A 21,773-nucleotide genomic window follows, 5' to 3' on the forward strand; every position below is an offset into this window, starting at 1 on the left:
AGTATTCTGGGTGCTGGAGTTTGTGGAGGATTGCTGGAGAAAACTGTGGGCTCATCCATGCATCCGCTTGTCCCGCTGCTTTCTCCCTGCAAAAATCTGCTCTTTACCACTGAATCAGAGCAAATGTCGATTGGGTTTTGCACAGATTGACATTTGCTCTGATTCAGCAGTAAAGAGCAGGTTTTCCTAGGGAAAGCAGTGGGGCAGACAAAAAATCGCCCGGACCTGTGCCTAGGAAGAATGGGACACGCAGAAAACCTCTTGGATCCATGGTTTATAGGCATGGGACAAGCAAAGTGTGGACAAGCCCTGTGTAGTACAAACTATAGTACCAAGAATTCTCTTTCACATATTTTTTCCTCAAAATTGTGGATTTTATCATTTCTCATTTTTGTATTTATCTTATTCTAAAATGCACAATTTTGTTCACATTTTACTATAAAATATGCAGTTATGCCTGCATTATGGCACTTTCTTTCTTTTTTAACTGGGAACTGTACCACAAAATTTGGAGAATCAAGAAATCTATAGGGAATCACTGAGCACCCCCATACTTCTGCACATCTGAAAAGAAAGCCCTGCCTTGTTTGCCTCATTTTCTGCTTCAAGGCTATTGCGATCCCCATGCTTTTCCAATCTTCAGTGAGGTTTGGACATATGAAGACAGAGCTGAAGGGAGCTCCTTGGATGTGTTTGACACTGAGGGATAAGCCTTAGAAATTGTTCCTCAAATAACTCTGTACTTCTCACACTACATTTAAGTAACTGGATCTCCACCACTTACCCCTGAGTAGACCACACAGCCTATGGGTGGTAATCAACTAAGTTTTACTCAGTGGAGACTCACTAAAATTAATTAATATAACTAAGTTAGGGCCATTAATTTCAGTAGGTCTACTCTGAGAAAAACTTAGTTGACCACACCCCCCTCTAACTGGAAGGTGTTGTGATTTTCCCATCTATATCCCTGTAGCAAGGGATGGAACCAGTATACTCAGAACAGGCCTTACATGGACATTTTCTGTCTGTTGAGAAGGTTGCTACTTAGCAATAACAAATTTGGATTTTGCTTTTGGTAAGTGTAAGAGAAATGTATCGTGACTCTCAAACAACTCAGTCAAAATGAACAGGGTTACAGAATGGTTGGGGAACATGGAAGTCCAGCATCTGGAGGGCTACAAGTCCCAGCAGCCCCAGCCAGCATGGATGATGGGACTTGTATTCCAACAACATCTGGAGGTTCCCCATTCCTGATCCACAGCTATAGTTTATAGAGAAGTCTTTCTACCGCAGACCTTGCTGGCTCCCTACGTCCCAGGTGAAATGGCTGAGAAGCTGTACCTCCCCATAGCTATATCTCTCCAGCGTCTCGTCCGATGTGTATCTGTGATAGGGCTCATAGGAAATGAGGTCAGGGCGCTGCACCTCGTAGATGGCTTTAATCTTGGGAAGAGCGGCCAGGTCTTTGTAATTAAGGATCTCATTATCCACTTTAGCCTAAGGAAAGGGAGAGACAGAGACAGAGACGCGAACACAGAGAGAAAGGTAAAGAAAGGGGAACTGGGGGTGCAAGGGTAAGAAGGGGCAAGTTGGAATAAACAGGTTGAAGGCATCATCAGAACAAATGGAGCCAGATTGTTACCAGAGGTGAGAAATGGGAAGGATTGAACCTTGGAGGAGGTGACAGGGGTTATCCTAGGTACATGAGGCAACAGTGGGAAAGGAGAATGCGGGCCAGGATTGGAATCAGTGCCATGAATTGCCTTGGCTAAATGCATCTGAACCCTTTGAGTCAGATGATGCTCAAAGAAGACACATCAGCATCAGGGCCCTTTGGCAGTAAGGCATTCAAGGACTTGGTGTAGACATCTTGGGCTGAAACTGCCAAATGTTTGCCTTTGTTCCCAGTCCATAAGAATCCATTTCTCAATGGCTACGTGGGTGCATTGGATGATGACTTCGTTTCAACCTTTCTGGGATCACGTAAGGGCATGTCTTCCCAAGCTTCACCTGTAGGAGCTGCAATGCCCAGTCCTCCAGCCACTACATGGCCCGCTTCAGCCACAGAATTGTACTTACACAGATGACTCTGTTGGGGGAACCAATGCTTGAGCCAGGTGGGGAGATGGATGTTTCTGAAGTTCTTCTGTGCTGTGTAGACAGAAAAGGAAGGAATGAGTTGCAAATGAAGCCAGGCTTCCTTCCAAAACCTGGTCCCCTCAATATGTTATTGGGCTACAGCTCCCATCATCCCTGACCACTGGCCATGCTGACAGGGGATGATGGAAGTTGGAGTTCAACAACATCTGGAAGACCTCATGTTGGAGAAGGCTGAATTAAACCTTCCTTGTCTCTTGCTAATCAGCCACACTGAAAGACACAGTTCAGCCATCCCTAACCTGGGTGAGTTGTGCATCTTTAGTAAAGGCAAATTGGTAATCTACCTGCCTATATTCCTTCCGCTTAAAAAGCCATAATTTCTGTAATTTTGCTGCACTTTGACTGCAGTTTGCAGGAGGGAAGAAGATGTTGTCTATGATTATGTTTTCTTTAGTAGTACATGAGAGACGCAGGGTGCTGGGAGTGAGACTCTGCCTTCCATAATTTGTAGTTATGCTTGAGACTCTAAAGGCATGTTGCACAAGGTTTTCGTTGCTGCACTGTGATGCACTGAATCATGTCACCTGATCCCTGCAAGCCGTGTAGCAGTTTGGTCAATTCATGCACCAACCCAAGCTAATTGACCAGAATGAATGGCTGCTCTTCCCCTCCAAAGTCACTTTGGAACAATATTTTAGGGGTGATGATGAAACAATGTGAAATCAAGAGACAAGTCCTCACATCTCTTGCAGCATCGCTTACAATCTTTGGTGTCTAGGAATGCAATGATGAGGCATCCCATCGGGAGTCCTGTCCTATTCTGACCACCGTTTCCAGAATACAAACGGCCTTGGCTCAGTATACCCGAAGGAGCATCTCCACCCTCATCTTCCAGCTCCAATGGCCTTCTGGCGGTTCCCTCAGTGGGAGAAGTGAGATTACAGGGAACCAGGCAGAGGGCCTTCTTGGTAGTGGCACCTGCCCTATGGAATACCCTCCCATCAGATGTCAAGGAAATAAACAACTATCTGACTTTTAGAAGACATCTGAAGGCAGCCATGTATCAGGAAATTTTTAATGTCTGATGTTTTACAATTGTTTATATGTGCTGTAAGCCGCTCAGAGTGGCTGGGGAAACTCAGCCGGATTGGCAGGGTATTATTATTATTATTATTATTATTATTATTATTATTATTATTATTATTACTATTACAAGAACAGTTCAAGCTAAGCAGGATATATAACTCACTGTCAAGAGTCTGACCCCAATCTTGCTGAGTTTTATTTTCTTGACAAAATGCAAAGTTCTGAGGTTTTATTTTCTTGACAAAATGCAAAGTTCTAAGGCCAACCCACTCAAGTGGTGATTCAGTTCCTGGAATAAGAGTTTAGCTCTGTTTTGATTTAGAGCATGGAAATTTAAAATAAATATTTAAAACACGGGAATTCAAATCTAAGGCAGAATTACTGGATCATACCAAAGACCCATCTAGGCTAGCATCATGTTTTCACAGAGGCCTAATAGATGCCCAGGGAATGTTTGCTAATAGCACCTGAGTGCAACAGCAGGAATACTCACCCCATGTTTTACCTACTGTTGATTTTAATAATCTTTTAAAATAACCATTTAAACCTGCTTTTAGTGATCGTTTTAATGTTTTATGTTTTTGTAAACAACTTAGAAGTTTTTTATTTCGCAATCAAGCAATATGTAAATGTTGTTAAACAAAGAAACAAAATTAACTAAGAAGCAGGTAGCAGTCTCTTTGGGAGAGAAGCCTGGGCAGGAATCTATGCCCAAGAGTTGCATTTGCATTATAGCCAAAACAAGAAAGGTGGCACTTGGATAAAGAGGATGCTGAGAGCCATTTCATTGGCATGCAGAGACTTTGCCAAGGATGCACCAGCTATTATGCTGGTGTTCACAGCTGTGCATCTTCAGACATGCAGCTGACATGTACCAAAGAGCCAGGGTCAGCATATTCCCATTTGGATCCTTAAGCATTTGGATACTTTTTTGTGTGTGTACATGATTATAACAAATGCTGGTGCAGATGTAGACAGTGTAACAGCTGTGTACAGTATAAAGTGGTTTGAGACTATGAAGATAGGAGAAACAAGAAATAAGTCCACAGTCAGTCTGTACTCCTTGGTTAAAGCTTCAAAGCCTGTAATCTTAGTTCAAGTGTATATATCCCTGTAAAATCAAAGCCTTTGGATGCTAAATTTAAGGCTTCCTCTCCTTCTGCAATTGCTTTGTAGAAAGGCTATGACTTTCAAAGCAAGTAAATAAATTAACTGGCTATCTTCCAGCCTCTAATAATATATTTCCACTTGAGGAACTCCCCCAGCCTGCCGTTGCCAAAATTCTCCTTCCGGTCCATTCCCAGCTCCATCTTACCTTTAACTTTTTTTCTGCTCGTGCTGCTTGTTTGCAGATAGGATGCCACACTTCTGAACCTGGAGCAGAGCAGAAGGTGAGGACTACAGTGCTGTCCAGCTGTGATTCTGATTTACACAACATTACCCAGGCTCATCAAAACAATACTCCTGAAAACTTCATTGCTCCTTGCTCCTGACCCTATTACTGTTCCCTCCTGCTGCAAGGTGGTCTTTTCATTTCACCCATCTGGTTCCTATTACTGAGGTCCTAAATCTCTTTGTACCAAAAATTCCACTTGGACTTGAACATTTTCAGCGGCAAGCTTATTGGCACATCCAGCATTTGTATCACCCTTCTTTCAACACTGATTAGAACTTTGATAGTTTTTGCTTGGAACTAAGAGGATGGTAGCAAAGTCATTCCACTCATTGTGTGAATTGACAGGAGATTTCTACTAGCAAGGGTCATGCCTATTTCTGTGATTACATGTGTGGCATGTTCCAACTTTGTAACACTGAAAGCAACCAAGAGGCCATCTGGTCTAACACTCTGCCATAAGGCAGGACCATCCAATCCCAATCCTGCAATTTGTGCAATCCCCACGCCAGGTTGCAATAAGCAGAGGGCAGATGCAACTGCAATAAAATGCGCCAAGACCAAAAAGTTTGACTAAGTCAAACAAGAGCACAAAAATGTTATATCCGTATTAAGGGAAGACAAGTAGTTCCTCCTACTGTATGATGGCTATATGTAAGACAAAGGGTTGGAAACTTGGTTAACAAACTGGGTATTGGTCCCAGATGCCAGTACAGAAGGAAATGCAGATCAGCAAGGTTCTGTGCAATTCCACCCCTGTAAGGAGTGCTCTGGAGTGGTAACGGAGTTGGTCAAGGCAAGTAGTAGATGGAGAGGGGGAAGGCCCAGCAAACTCAGAAGAATACAGCAGTCTGCTTACTGAACCCAGAAGGCAAGGCCTTCCCCCTCTAGCTGGCAATCTCCACTTGAGGAGAGAATCCTTGCCCTGGCTTTTCCTCCTCACCTAGCAACATAACTGGCACCATTGTCTGTGGCAGGTTGTAGCAGAAGGCTGCAGCAACAGACAGCACTAAAGCAATGCTAAGAGAGAAAGCAATGGATCAAATATGTCAAACCGAGAAGATATTCTTCAGGGTTCCCTAAGAATCTAGGGCTAATTCTGAATAAGGCAGTCCAGAAAATACAATGCAAGACAATTCAATAAAACCACCTTGGGTGTTTGGGCAGAAAGGCAGTACATCAATATATTAAATACATAACATCAATCCTCAATTGGTTATGGGTGGCCATTTTAGAGTGAAATCCAGACTCCCTTCCCCTCACTCATCTGCTTCCCTATAGCAGGGAGGAAAGAGACATGCTTTCAGACTTAGAAGTGACGCTGCAGGCCATTGATTTTTATTGACTTTCCTAAGATCCTTTCACCTTAATGGTGTGGTCAAAGGAACAAACTATCAGCTGGTGCTGAAAAGGAGGATGCTAGGAAGAGACACAACACTTATACTGTAATATGATTCCACGTGTTTCAAATCTGTGGCTGTATCATCCTCCCATGAACATTTTACTATTGACCTAGGTCTCAAAGCTGACTAGTCCTGGCTGCTGGTAAAGGTCAGGATAAGATTACAGCTGTTGTTGTTATTCTTGCATGCTATCTACCCGGCAATTCATAGACATCGTCCATCATCCAATCTGCCAGACAGATACCTGGAAAATGTGTAACACTGCCATAGGCTCAAATGAAATCGGAATGGGTTGTCCTTGCAGACAGCAAAATACTACCATCATAATGGAGTCCAGCAGGAAAGTGAGCACTTGTTTTACTAGCTTGATAAGATTTGTGTTCAGGACTTGAAAATATTAACACCCTCCTCACCCCAGTTTTTCCCTTTTTCTTTTGCTGTACAACTATTATTGAGTGAGGGAATAGGAGAAGTCAAAGCAGTAGACCTTGTTCTTGTAGCAGCCTTAGAAGCTCCTATGGGTGATAGGGGAAATCACGTCAATACCTTTCCAAGAGTTGGTCTGCAATCCAGGAAGACCAGAGATCAGCATGTACTGGGGATCAGTGCAAGGAAGACTGCAGGGTTTGGCTGCATCAGAGCTACTGGTTTGTCCAGTGGGCAAACTGCAACTTACTAGCTTCTCCCCCCCAAAACCATTAACTTGCCCCCACCCCATTCCCCCTCTACTTGTTGCGGCATTATTTTTGTGAAGATGCAAATGCACACATAGGTTTCAGGATGTTTAGAAACATATTGCAACACTCTTTCCACTTCTCAAGCAATGAGAAGCTTCAAGGGTGCAGTTCTTACCTGGGTTTGGTTTCCTTTGGAAGGAAATTCCTGGAGGCTTCTTAGAGTTTTGCAATAATTGTATTTATTTACAAATATACAGGTTGGTCACAGGTGGAGAATCAGCTCAAACATTCCAAAGGACAGCCAAAGTCTACTACTCCCACATCAGATCTCCAGAAATGAAGCCAGGAGCCTACGGTGCTCATAGAACCCAAAGTCAGCCCTCTTTCTCTCCATCTCCATCTCCATCTCCATCTCCATCTCCATCTCCATTTCTCTCTCTCTCTCTCTCTCTCTCTCTCTCTCTCTCTCTCTCTCTCTCAACACAGTTTCTCTTCACATACAGGCACCTCAGGAGCTTCCAGACTGTTGCAGTTTTGTAGGTGGGATTCAAATGCATGCCGGTAAATTCAGGTCACACAATTAAGTGGATTTGGAGCTTCTCGCCCAACAAACCCTCTTCTCCTGCAAAACCAGCCTTTTTGCAGTAAGGGAAATAACAGAGAACCACACTGGAAAGTGTAGGATAACAACTGCTTGATACAATGTCATTTAACCAGTGCTGTGTGGTCAGTGGACTAGGAGGACCAGGTTGATCCCCTAAATGTTCCCAGTAAATTAAGAGTGTCGAAGTATTAATGCCTGGTGCCTCCTTCCCAAAGCCCAGGAAGCTTCTGCCTGGCTTAGGGAGGGAGGCATGACGCTTACACACATGACATTGGGACATTGGGGTGTCACATGTGTGACGTTGGCATCCCACCCTATTGTCTTCATAAGCTGGTGCCTCTGGCCCTAACTTTTCCCCTACCAAAAAATTCACCAAACACCACTCCATCTAACCACTGCAGACAAATCAGAATGCTCAACTTTTTGCACATCAATTAGGATGAATGCTCAATAAACAAGTCGCCTTTGGAAGTAACTGTATATTATAGCATCCTTAGATAAAGTGGAAGAAAGGAGAAATATCTTTTTTTCTAGATATTTCTAAGAACAACCAGGCAATCTTCATAACAAAGGAAAGTTCCTTGTCAGCTCTGCCAGACTAATTAAGGCAGTCTCCAGCAATTAACTTGCCCAACTCCTCAGCTTACAACATGGGAAAGAGAACACCTTCTACTTCCCAAGACATGTTTCTATAAATCAGACTTGCTCTGAACAGCCATTTAATGTGATAAGTAGACATTTATCACCCTTCCTCTATTATATTGGAAATGTATCCTAAGACAGAGGTGCGCGTTAAGCTGCTGATAGGAAACATAGGAAGATGCCTTAGACTGAGTCAGACCATTGGTCCACCCAGCCTAGGACCATCTATGCTGTCTGGGATTTCAGACAGGGAGTCTTTCCCAGCTCTACCTGGAGTTGGCAGGTATCAAACTTGTGACCTTCTGCACTGAAAACAGCTGCTCTACCACAGAGGTACAGCCCTTTTCCTGAAGAGATGGAAATAATGTAAGTAGAGAACCCTGCTTAAGAAGAAGGTGTGGGGAAAGGAGATAGAATTCAGGGACAGAAATGAAGTTGGGAATGAAATCTTGGCTGATTTAGCCCCATGCGGGGGAGATACGCTCAGATAGAATTGGAGTAAAAGAGTATGAAAGTCAATCCCGATCTTCTCATGGCCATTCAACTCATCCCCTCCCAGTCACAGAATGAATAATTATTTTCCACAGGCGGAATCCCACCCACCTACACTGTATCTGTATACGTTCCCGCCTCTTGGCACAACGTTTTTGAGGGCCGTGGTCACCATAGCAACAGGATCCTCTCATGGGCTGGAGGATCAGGCAATGATGGCCAGGTGCAATGCATGGAGGAGTTGCTCTTTCTCCACTCCCCCATCCTAGTGGTTGATGGGCCAATGTGACATTCATGGCACTTCTGCTCCCCCACAATGAAGAAACCATCAATTGCCACCCAACATAGACAACAGCCCCTCCCTAAGCCAACTACTCCAGCAGTGCGAGGGTGGGAAGTAGCCAACCCTGCAATTAACACAGACAGACACAGGGTAATTAGTGACTCAGGGTGATGAGCACCTAAAGGTTGTCTAAGGGACAAACACCCCCCCCCACCAAAGCTGAAAATAGATCCATAAGGGGAAAGACACCCTAAGCTCACATTGAGACCCAGTAATTATTTATCTCTTCCTCTTGCAAGGGCACGTACCACCACAACTTCTTGAGTGATCTGAACTTGTTGCAAACAGGAAATGCAAATAAGTTGGCCTCAGGGCTTCGTCATGTGGCCTCTCAACACGGGTCTCCGTGAAACAGGACTGATTAACATGAAATCTCTGCTTCTAGCAATGCATCATGAAGATTAATAAATTCATCTCTTAGAAAATGTGGAGTGCCCAACATTCAAGCAACATTCAAGCAACATTCACAACACCTTTAAGGAATTTTAGAAGCTGCGAGTTTTGAATACCAAGGTAGTGTATGAGGCTGGGAGAGAAGTAGACAGTCCACTTCAGAGTGAGACCTTTCGCCCCAGAAGCTGGTGTTCCTACCTGTGAGGTACATCTCTTCCCCTTCTGTGAACATCTGGTGACAACGCACACATCTGGCACAAGTGGGGTGATAATGCTTCCCTCCTGCCTAAACAAATGAATGAGAGAAAAGAAGAACATCAGGCAATCAGGTCTAGTTACGTTTCGACAGCACTCTTGTAAGAATTAGTTTATTAGTTTATTATATCTCTTAATCATGGCCGTGGTTTACAGAAAGAATAAAGCAGCCATCACCAACAACATAAAATATCATCACTAAAACAATTCTGAAGTTTGATGGAACCAAAAAAAAAAAAGTTTTAAATTGGTTCCTTAAAGCTATCAAGGAAGGGGCCCTGTGGCTAGATCAATGAAGAGAGTCCCAAGGTTAAATAAGGAGCCACAACCAAAAAGGATCTTCTCCTAGGAGACAACAATCAAGGAAGAGTCCCAGAGGAGTGATGCTCTAAAATAACTTGACCTCTAGGTGGGAATCACAATCTGAAATACCCAGGCACTTTAGAAAACTCAAAACCAGCACTTGGAAACTAAGGGCCAACTCCATGTTATGTTAAACACATGGCTAGTCCTTGAGCACATATTATTTCTTGCAGAAATAGCCAGCACTGATCAGCTCCAGTTCAGATCAGGACTGTGGTGTATGGTGCTGGTGGCTGTGGGGGCTCTTTAACCCTTTGCCCCTCCCTGTGGTCCCAATCCAGACTGCCCCCCCATGCCTGAAATTTTCATGGCAATAATAGCTGTCAATGGCCACTAGTTATGATGGCTCTGATGCTTCTGAATACCAGTCACTGGGGAACAACAGTGGGGTGGGCTAGTCATCTCATTGCCCACTGCGAGAAACACAGTGCAGGGTGTTTCTTTTTTATTCCAGTGCCAGAGTTCCAGGGCTCATCCACACTTCTACTTGCCCCACTACTTTCCCTTGGGAAAATCCACTCTTCACTGCTGAATCAGAGCAAATGTCAACTGGGTTTTCTCCAGATTGATGTTTGCTCTGATTTAGCATGAAAGAGTGTGTTTTCCAGGGAAAAGTGGTGGGGCAAAGGCAAAACCACCCGAACTTATGCCTAGAAAGTACAGGACAAGTGGAAAACTACTTGGACTCCTGGTTTCTGGACACAGGAGAAGCAGAAGTGTGGACAAGCCCTGAGTTGCTACTGATGTCCACTATTGCTTAGCACTAGATGCTGCCTTTTACACCTAGCAAATGGAGTACCTGGACATCAGAATGGCAGGTAGTCACTGAAACACAAAGTTGGTTCTTCAAACCCAGAATTCTGCATTAGACTTTGACTTAATCTATGGGGTCATTCGAAGATTACAGAGGGAGAGAGCTTGTAGGATCCGCCCTAGTGATAGCTCTGTGACAAAGAAAGCCCACAAGCTCAGATATGTCACACTGAATAAAAGGGTCATCTTTTCCCACCAAGTTTCAGCTTATGTCAATCCAGTGACTTTGCTAGAGTTGGGCAGGGTGACAAGTCACAGCACAGCCAAGCCCAGGGTGTCATCCTAGCTGTGAACTACCACTAGAATAGTGTGACATTCTTGTTTTACAAGCTGTCACTAAACGAACCATCATCATCTGGCGATGCTGGACAGATCTGGCACTGGGCAATAGCTGCAACGAAGTTGAATGTTCAAGTCTATGCCGGATGAGCACAAGTGGAAGCCATGTTTGCTATCTGAGTATTCAGTCTTGATTTCTCTTGAGAGGGCAACTTTTATTTTTCTGTTGCCTTCAACAGGATTAGAAATAGCAACCTACTATTTCGCCCACTTGTGATGTAAGAAGGCTGTTCTCCCTGCCCTTTAAAACAAGGATAATAGGCTTAATTGGTAGCTTGCTTCCATTCAAAAGTGTCTGCTAGGATTTCAATTATAGGCTCACTTGCAGGGCTTCAGAGCTCAGATGCAGCCACTAGTTTAACTTGGTGCAATCAGCCCCATTCTGTGCAAAGCACTGCTCCCAAAGGGACATTTTACAGCAGCAGCAGCAGCAGCAACATAATAATAATAATAGAAGGAAGGATGAGGGATTGTTGAAGGGTGTGGGGAGGGGGAAGGATAGTGAAGGCTTTTAATTAGAGAAGCGACTTTTAAAGCTAAAGCCAGCATTAAAACCAGTAATGGATTTCCTAAGAAAGGGCCACGTGAGTCTCGCAACACATAGTTGCCAGTTAGGCTGTCAGCACAGCAATCAAGCAATGGTGCACCAGTTTTGCCAACTACTGGTGGGTGGTATCCACTGGGACCGGTAGACTGATCAAGAGGCCAACAGATGGTGGCATAAGAGCCACTGGCAGGTGCAATCACAGCCACTGGCAGGCAGAACTAATTGGTCCTAGTTCTGCCCCATTCTCTTCCACCCTGCTGAGTTCTACAAGAGCATCTCTGAGACTGAGGAGGAAGAAGTTGACAGCAAGGGCCACTCTCTGGCCTGGTTGTAAGTAAGAAGGCAGGAAGGGCGGGGGCTGGCCGAGGGCAGACTGCGGTGGGTGGGACAGTGTCCCTAATGTACTTCATGGCTTGTCACAAGAATGAAACAAAGCCCACTGCTCTCCTGTGATTGTTAAGCTGCTTGCATATGTTATGGAGTTGCCGGGCCCCTGCCACAAAACCAGCCTTAGAGTTCAGTGATGATTAAAGGCTGGCCCAGCCAGCCCACCAGCCCATAGCATGCATCTTGGGTTGTTATCTGCCTCAAGTCCTGTATTTCTTGAGATATGTCCTAGTGCTCAGGGTTTCTGAGTGCACTCATGGATGCGAGGGACAAAGCTTGCATGCACAATCCCGCCTTGTTCCCAGTTTGAGCCTGAACATTTTCAGGCAAACGCCTGAACAGGGCTGATGCCACCAGATAATCTGGACACATGGGCAGCATCCACAATACCTAGTTAAATCCTGGGATGTCCTTCAAATGAAGACAGAGAGGCAATTCCTTCACCCACTTTGCACCCACCTCTCCTCTTCACCCACCATGTGAATTGACAGCTTTTAAATAAGCAGTTTTATCGATAATGTAAGTCTTGCTCTGACCCTCATTGCCAACAGCCAAAGCCAGTTTACTTGGATGTCAGAAACCCCACTCTGAATTTTCCATTATACAGAAAATGCAGATAATTTTTATACCAAACACTTTTGGGAGTCAATTTGTCCTCAGTGCAAGCTAGGAAAGGTTGAACCTATTACTTTTGGTTTTTGTCAGTTTATCTTTTTTCTAATCTTAAATTCAGTCCTTGACATTTCCAAATCATTTTGCCACATATGCATACACACACACACACACACACACACACACACACAGTGCTCTTGAAAATTCACCAGCATTTTCATGTGAATTTCTCATAACAGACATAAACATGCAATTTGCCCCATCGTTATCACTATTTTTTTCACAAAGCATTGTTCCCTATCACAATGCAATTTTGTATATTATTTTCATTCAGTAAGTATTTTTATGCACACGTTATTCTATAGTGTGCATTCTTGTACACATTACTTGGCCAGAGAACTTTATTGTAAAATTCAAAGAAGTGCAAATTACAAAGGATGGCTGGGTTTCAGTTTGTGCATTGTTTCAGAAAGTGCAGATTTGGTAGGTTGAATGTGAATGGAATCAAATTCCTCCCTCATCCTAATGCAAGACTCATTCAACACACAGAAAAAAAGAAGAAAAGGAGCCGGCTGAGCTGCTAAAAAGCCAACCAAGACCAGTGCTTCAGCCCTCTGTTATGTTGCTGCATTATCCAATGTTTCTTCTCACATGTTTCCTAGTTTTAAAGGGCGGGAATACGGAAATCAATGATGATCATGCAAATGGAGTGAATGAATCACTCAGTTGCTTACAGCTAAAAGCAACAAATGTCTTCCTCCCCTCCCTGCTCCACCTTTGCAGAAATTCTCCAGTGCCTTCAGCGAGACACTCTCCCTGCTAATCTACGCATCCTCTGGAAGAGCTCCATGGAGATTTACGAGAATGTGTTGGCTGAGTCACTGCAGGATTTGCCTGTCACTAAAGTGATAAGGGTATAAAATCAAATAACAGATTGATGCCATCTAATGCAATTGTGTCAAGGAAGCTTAAGCCCAGAGACCCACTCTCAGAGGAGAAGTAAAAGGTTCTGTGGGACTTGCAACCCAATCCTATGAGCCACTGGACTGAGGCGGCAGCTCACATAGGATCAAGCGCTAAGCTCCCAGTGCAAAAGAAATGCCCTTGGGCTGATCCCACTAGTGCAGCAGCATCCCTTGGCATCCATCACTTTCCACCTGGCCCTTGCTTCATGCTGCCAAATGGTACTGGGGGGGGGGACAGAGCCCCTCACCTTTCCGTCTAGGATGCTATGGTGTCTCCCGGTCCGTAGGAGGTTTAGGGCTGGGACAATCGTGTGCTGCCCAATTCTACAATTAAGTATGGACTACAAGGGATGTGTGTTGGGGGGAAACCCTCAACCTCTTAACGAAAGAGCAGGATAAGAATAGGACAGAGAGTTTCTGCTAGGAATAGGACTGGTTTTTTGGTTTTTTGAAAAAGTTGTGGCCGCTTCCAAACATTGCTGCTCGTTTATGCAAGTTTCGCTCACGTCTGCATGATGTCGTCCTCATCAAAATTCAATCCCATATTACTTCTCCATTTAGTCTACAGTTCCTTTGGTCCAGCAGCCAACTTGAAAAATATGTCATAATTGCTTTTAGCTGGTTGCTTGATTTTATTGCTTTTAGTGATGTTTAACTGCCTTGGTTTTATAGTTTTGTTTATTTTGCACTTTGGTTTATTGTGTTTTATTACCTTTTGCTGGATTGTATTCATACAGTGAAACTAGAAGGGGCTACTCTTCCTTTTGGATTTAGTCTCCCGGTTGAGAACATTAAGAGACACGCTGGCCTTGGAACTAGAAGCACTTCTCTTGCTGGGTACAAAAACATCAAGCATGCATTCCCCGTGGTGTTTTGGAGGTACGGTGAGTCAGAGGTTCCCCACCCCTGAACTAGATACTCTAGTCACCAAATCCAACCTGCCTTTTCTGGACTTGGTTTGACCAACAAGTGAAGGAAGTCCCTAACCCGTCTCAGCCTCACCTCTAGCAGAGGTGCAGTTTCCCGACAGACCAAATCACAACCACCTTGTTTATTTTATACTGATTAAAATTACAGTCATTGTGAGAGCCCAGTGCTGCCTACTATGAATACACTGCTTATTATAATTCAAAGGGGTGTGTGTCACTGTCGTTCCTTTAAGACTCATTAATCATCCATAGCTGGCTGCACATCTTAGAGCCATATGGAACAACCAGAGGCGTAAGCATATGATGGCTGATTATGGCTGAGGATAGTTAAAGGCATACTTATGCCACACTTTGTCAAGAATGATGATGGGAGCCTACTGCTTGGAGGGCAATAGGATCCTAGGCATTATTACCCTCTGGGCACCAAACTCCTGGGCATCCCCACCACCCTGTCTGATTTGTGATCGCTGCAGCTAGCAGGCTTAGTCTTCCTAGGAGACACCACCTCCGGTGCTCAGCACGAGCAAGACAACCCCCGAGAGGCTGAGTTTGCATGCCAAGATATGACTGGAAAAGACGGCAAAGGACTGTGCTCTGAATTTTTCTCAGAAGAAGAGGTCGCGCCATGCCCACAGGACCTCTCCATTGCCCCATGGCTCTGCAGCCATCGTTACGCAACACATCAGGTTCTCCTCTCCACTTTGCATTGTGCTCCAGGGTCACATGCAGACTCTTCCCAGAGCCCAGCTGACCTATTTCCAGCCAATCCCATCGTCAGGATTAGACAAGGAGTTCCCCTTGACCAGGCTCCAGGGATCCCCCTTAGAGAGACGCAATTCAGGAAATCAAGGAGTAAAAAGAAGGTGCTGAATAAGGCTTGTCTCAAATGTTCTGGGAAATATGAAGGTCAGGTCCACTGTTTGTGTCTGTTTAGAGCAGCATAGGAAGCAGAGAGGAGAGATGTTTCTGAAAATGTGTCCAAAAATTGAGACGCAGCAGCCTGGGAAACTCACATTTGTTCTGTGTTTTCAGACATTTGGTTCCCCTCCATGTCAGTAGCGGAAACACAAGAATTTGCCTTTTGCAGTTGAAGCGAAGGGACTCTTAGCCATTGAGCATGTCTCAGGAACTCAGCTGTGGAGAGCAAATCCAATGATCTTGCTCTTCTGGAAGTCTTCCAACCTGCTCTATGCATTCTGAAGCTTACAATCAGGTCATCTCTGCTACTGAGCTGTAGCAACATTTAAGAGGTTGCACAGAGCTGCTACTGAGCTGTAGCAACATTTAAGAGGTTGCACACCAGATCAACTGGCCAAATGCTTGGAATCAAGGCACTCTTTGCAGTACTGCCCTCCTTTGTGCCAGGCTATAAGATTAAAACACATTTCCAGGGCTGCTCCGCATGTCTTGGCTTGACTGTGTGGGGCAGACAGATGGGACGGAGGGACGACTGAATTGCAGCTGGCAAACTGACTTAATGCTTAAGTTCCTGGCCTTCAGGGGCTGCCTCATACGCTCTGGGTCTTAGGAGCCTTTTAGTGTGGGTCTTTGAACAGTCAGATGGGTGTGTGTGTGGCAGCTCCATGTCAATTTCACTCTGGAGACAAGCCTTTATTAAAGTCTGGGAAGCAGATGGCCAGTGCAGGTGTGGGGAGGCAAAAGCTTGACATGAAACTGACAAGCACCTAACCATGCAAAAGTGGCGTGTCCATGAATCTTTCAAAGTCTACGAAAAGGATTGTCTGTGGCAGGACTGGCAGGCCTCATTACCTCCCTGCCAGGGCTCAGTTTCTGAGGAGAGGAGTGCCAAATTCAAGCCTTCCATCTGCCTTCCTCCTTGTTCCTAAATTGATTGTGGCAGGCTGCAGTTGCTCAGGGGACAACTCTGCACATGCTCTGAGAAATTTTTCTTTACCATTTCTTCACATATTTCTGGGTTCAGATGTGGCACTGAAAACAGATTCTGGAGCTGAACCTGTGCCCCAGCTGAACCCCATTTAAATTCAGTGGGTGGTATTCAACTAAATTTTATTCAGAACAGACCCATTCCAATAAATGACTACATTAGGACCATTAATTTAAAACTTAGTTGAATGCCACCCAGTGGCTGCATGCTTTAGGGGAAATTAATTCATTCTCTCTCTCTCTCTCTCTCTCTCTCTCTCTCTCTCTCTCTCTCTCTAAAAAAAAAAGGACTTTAAAAGTAATCTTCACTTATTCCTGTTAAAGAAAGACCCAGCACAGTTTTAATCCACCTGGCTTGCTGTTTACATTAACACAACGCTTCTGTTCTGCCATTGACTTAGACCCTTCCAACACCCTGGAGCGTCAACACTTTAATTATCTCACTCCACAAACCCTGTGGGTCCTGGAATGCTTGCCCGGGGCTCCCAAGTTTCTCTTTGCAGTCACAGCCTCCATCCACCATGAATTCCTTTTTTTGCCTGCTAGCACATTGCTGCATGGCTAACAGCTGTGCAGGATTTGTTGCCACAGCAACAGAGAGAGGCAGGGTGTGGAACCTGGTGACAGAGCATTCTCTCAGGTAGATGGATGGAGAGGAGCATCTGAGAAATGAGCTCATGTCACCTGGAGGGCAGGTAGGGTAATTGATGGCTATTGCAGCCGCAGAGACAGTCGAGCAGCATTGCTGAAATGCCTGGGACTTGGAAGAGGAGATACATACCTAGGAAGCTGCCTTACAGTGAGTCAGATCACTGATCCACCCAGCTCAGTATTGTCTGCACTTGACTGGCAGCAGCTCTCTGGGATCGGAGACAGGTCTCCAGGATTTGGGGCTTTAACATTTCAACAACACTCTGTGCGACACCAAAATCTGGTGCCCTCCTTTACCTTCCATTGTTTGTCATTGTTGCAGCACCTGCTGTGACACCCTCTCAGCTTGGCACTCAGTGCAGGCAAACCAGCCGTGCTCCCCTAAATACACCTCTGCTGGCATGTCAGACAGTGAATACTCCTAGCCCTACATGGAGATGCTGGGGATCAAACTTAGGACCTTCTGCATGCAAAGCAGATGCTCTAGCTCTGAGCTACAGCTCCTCCTTTTCTTCAGGAGCACTTGCAGGTGATCAGGACTGATAGAATCAAAATCCCAAGAAGAGGGTCTTCTGTTACAGGCTGGGAACACAGACTGGGCACTTGATGGACAAAGTGCCTGGCTACTTTTGCCTAATTCAATTACGCACTTCAAGAGGATACCATAATACTATTTATACTGATCTGTGATGTGATCATATCTGGAATTCTGTGCACAGTTCTAGCTGCTGCTTGTCAGAAAGGATATTGTAGATGTGGAAAAGGTACAGACAAAGGCCACATACCCAAAAATGACCAAGAGACTGGAGCAACTTCCCTATCAGGAAAGATCTGGGACTTCTTAGTTTAGCAAAAAGGCAAGAAAGTGGGGGATACACACAATAAAGGTTAATAGAATTATGCATAGTGGGGAGACTGTCAATAGAAGATATCTCCCAGCCTCATACTATAAGAACCTGCAATCATCCAGCGAAGCTAAACATTGGAAGATTCAAGACAGATGAAACAAAGGACTTCTTCACACAGCACATAGTTAAATGATAGAATTTGCTCCGTCATTGCATAGTGATGGCCATCAACTTAAGCAGTAGGCAAATTCAGGGAGGATGAACCTGTCCTTGGCTGCTTCTCATGACGGGGATCTGAGGCGGCATGACTCTGAATACCAGTTGCTGGAGAATAACAGCAGGAGTGGGCGATGGCGCTCATAGCCTGATTATCGGCTTCCCAAAGGCATCTGGTTGGCCGCTATGGGAAACAGGATGGTGGGCTCGATAGGTCTTTGGTCTGACTCAGCAGCGCTCTTCTGATATGGGTCTGGCACTTTATCAGAAGCTGAGGAGTTCTGTGCTTACCTAAAACGTGTTGGTGCAAATCGGAGACATTTGCCTGAAATGGCTTCATTTGTCTACTTCATTTTGATTCAACAAATGTTCTTTTTTCCAGAAATGTGGAAAGTTTCTAATATAATTTGCTGCTGACTGAGGAAAGAAGGTTGGGATTCACTGGCTGATCAAGAGGGGTTCAACCTTGGCATTAACAGCACCATACGCTAACCAGCTGAGCTATTTACAACAGATACTGCATTCCTCATACCTTTTCAGTGTGTTTTCCTCTGTCATCATGAGGAATGGAAACAAACTTTCAGAAACACCCCAATGATACTTAGATTTGGAGGATGGCACTGCAGCCAACAGATTATAAATGAAATCGCGCATTCCATGCTATGCAATTCAGACACAGCCGTGCCAATTTTTAGCACTCCCCACTCCAGTTATATATAGATGGCTATATTTAGCATCCTCCAGGCTTGCCTATATAATCGTAATGCACAGTTGCTGATTCTCCTCCTGTCACTCAGATTCTGAAGTGCAACATACACCCTTCCAGAAAACCAGTCCCTTACAACAGGGCTGGCGAACTTGTGGCCCTTCAGATATTTCTGGACTCCAGCTCCTATCATCCCCAGCCAGCATGACCAATGGTCAAGGAGGATGGGGGTTGAAGTCCAGCATCACTTGGAGTCAGCAGTCTTTTACCCAAGCTTTACACTGATGACATGATTACAATTTTTATTTTACTTTTGGGGTAAAATCAGCGTAGGAGCCTAGACAGTGCCAGGAACAAAAACAAAACAAAACAAAAAACAAAACAAAACAAAAAACAAAACAAAACGCCAAACCACCTGACTTGATAGCCCTTTCTTAGATCGTTCAATAGTTATCCATGTATCCAGTACCATTTCTCTAGAAAAAGAGGAGCCAGAACTTACTATGGACACCTTTCTTGTTCTTTTATAATGGCAATGGTGCCCACCTGAGAGGGGCCAGAACTGAGTTCCGGCTGGAAGAAAAGCCCTGCATGTAATCCCTGTGTAATGGGAAGTGTCAGAAGTCTGAGCGGCACCATGTACCTTTCCTTAAGCCAGAAAGGGGAAAAAATAATGTCCTGTGTATCTCTTGCTAACACAAAGCTCAGCTTCCTTGATATCACAACAACAATACTATTGGTGTTAGAGAAAAGGCCCTGTCCGCACTGAACTCACCTCCAGGACTCTGCCACTGATGTACCGGTTGCAGGTCTCACATTTAATGCCAAATTGGGCATGGTAGTCAGATTCACAGTATGGAATGCCATCCCTGTGGGAAAAGATTCAGGCTATGAGGCTTAGAAGAGGGGAAAGGATAGTCAAGAATCTCCCCCCACCCCTCAGCAGAATTTCTATTGTATGATGCTGAAATGTGACCTGTGCTCAAGTGAAGGGCACCAAGGGGAAAAGCAGCCTGCCAGGAGCTTATTTTGGTGTCCAGTCAGAAACTCTAGTTAAGTTCACAAAGGCTGCTTTACATTATTGGGGTTGAGGAGGCTCCTTTCCCCTGATCTCAGACTTTCCACTCCTTGCCTCTTCTCGTCTCACTCCCCATGCTGTAGGACATATTTCCACCACAACTCTGCCTCCTCTTCATTGTTGCATTGCACAGGACAGGGAAGGGAAGGGTTATATGGAAGGTCTCAGCTTTGTGCCTCTGCACAGTTCCCAGGAGACAGCAGGAGGGCAGTTTCTAGGGCACAAAGGTGCCCTGTGGCAAGGGAGATGCTCACACCAAAGAGGCGTATGAGTCTAGACTCCTGCTTTTATTGCTCTCAAAAGGTTTTCAGGGACTTAGGTTGTTTCCCTGTTCCCATGGTCTCTTAGAACACCAGTTGTTCTAAGACACCAGTCACTCCTGGTGGTAGGATAAAACCTTATGGGACAGCTAGATTTTGAACTGGAGAGTCATTGCATAAGGGTACCATGGAACTAGTATTGCCTGAATCTGCTCCTAACCTGCTTTGACCCAGTTCAGAGACCAATGCAAGCATGGAGTTCTTTTATGTACCAGGGTTTGCATCAGGGATTGGTTGAGCAGTGAATGAGCTCTTCAGGGGAACACTGCCCTAGCCACCTGCTCTCAGCCACGTTAGACTGATTCAGAAATACGCACAATGGGTGAATTTGGATGACCGTATATTGGCTTAATAAGCCAAGATCAGAACAAGCCTGCTGGCTGTGCACACACTCCCTTCAACCCTCCCTCTGCCATGGCAGCAAACAAACCAGGAAGATTTCCACTAGCTATAGTTTCCTTCTTCATACAAACTCGGAAACTATGGTTAACTGGTTTAGAACAAGGCAGGATATTCAGCCAAGTGTCATCATCTTAACACCTTTAAATAAAAAAAATCTGTGGTGTGATTGCTACTCTATACACTTCTAGTTACGAAATCTGAAAAAGGATACTGTACAAAGCAACCCTACCATCAACACTGGAGAGTGTTGGGCTTTTCTGTTAAAAGATGGAGGGAACCTGGAAATGTACGTTGTTGGAGAGCTCTTCTTGCTCTTAATTTCAAGCCACAATTTACTATTCTGTCATGTTCTGAAGACATTAACTGCAGTTTCCTCATTTGTGCAAAATGAGAAGTTATGGTTAATGAAAGACTTCCAGATCTGTTTGCTCACTCTTGCAAAGGGAGGGGGGCTATGATATGGAGATGTGCTAATGATCTTAATGCAGTCTATACACAATGAAGAAGTAACCGAGTGCAGTGGCCATCCAAAAGCAAGAAAGAACTGTGACCATGCTTAGCCCAATGGAGAGCAGGCCCCTGACTTATGCTTGAGCTCTGACATTGTAATCAGAGGGAAAAGCACGAGGAGTTTTGATAAAGGAGACTAAAGGAGGCAGGGAGGCAGGCAGGAAATGTCTGTACACTTTTCTTTGAGGAGTGTTAAGTCTGACAAAACCTGCTTCACACATTACGCTTTCTACACAATCATTCATATTTGTTTAGGAAAGGGAGGGGGAGGGAACTTGTAAAATATAATGGTTGAATTGCTATGGGACTATTATTTTATTTTATTGGCCTGCTGCATATATACTGGTAATCAAATTCAGATCTCAGAAAGACATCCACACGTTGTGCTAGCACAAGGATTTGTCTTTGTGTGAAAGGATTCAGAAGATCCTTTGCCCTATCATGCCTAGATTACTCCAGGGCTTAAAGTGTCCATTGATTAACCAGTGTGTATTGAGTAATTAAATCACTAACTGCACAGTAAAAATGTAATGTGGCTTTTAAATGGGATTCTAGCAGACGCTGTCCAGCGACTTTCAGTACTGATGGCAGTTTTACAAACAATTATCTTGAGGGAATTTAAGATAGCTTTACTGCCAATGAAAGTAATTTCTCTGCATTACTCAGTCAAGAGAAAACGTTGTTCTCCTTATATAGCCTCAAATATTTCCTGGCACTGTCTATAATGTCACAGCTTCAACTCTCATCCATCTACACGCAGGAGATAGGTGCAGTATTTACTGCAGCAGTCCTCT

At 44.6% G+C, this 21,773-nt stretch overlaps 1 protein-coding gene across 18 annotated transcripts in view; it reads right to left on the reverse strand.

Moving 5' to 3' along the window:
* ABLIM3 (actin binding LIM protein family member 3) overlaps positions 1-21,773 on the reverse strand; it is a 141,893-nt gene that overhangs the window by 23,780 nt on the left and 96,340 nt on the right. For 13 of the 18 annotated variants that reach the window (XR_014520973.1, XR_014520974.1, XM_083483559.1 and 10 more), the window contains exons 6-10: positions 19,445-19,538; positions 9,332-9,419; positions 4,502-4,560; positions 2,080-2,151; positions 1,342-1,497 (exon numbers count right to left, since the gene is read on the reverse strand). Coding sequence is in view for 16 of the 18 variants with exons in the window: in XM_083483559.1 (XP_083339685.1) it covers positions 1,342-1,497; positions 2,080-2,151; positions 4,502-4,560; positions 9,332-9,419; positions 19,445-19,538 (469 nt within the window). In the remaining 2 variants the exon portion in view is untranslated. The remainder of the gene's footprint in view (positions 1-1,341; positions 1,498-2,079; positions 2,152-4,501; positions 4,561-9,331; positions 9,420-19,444; positions 19,539-21,773) is intronic. The other 5 variants (XM_083483550.1, XM_083483551.1, XM_083483553.1 and 2 more) reach the window with 1 other exon arrangement.

The sequence above is a fragment of the Podarcis liolepis genome, assembly GCF_965112155.1.
Source record: "Podarcis liolepis genome assembly, chromosome: 2".
Classification (NCBI taxonomy): domain Eukaryota; kingdom Metazoa; phylum Chordata; class Lepidosauria; order Squamata; family Lacertidae; genus Podarcis; species Podarcis liolepis.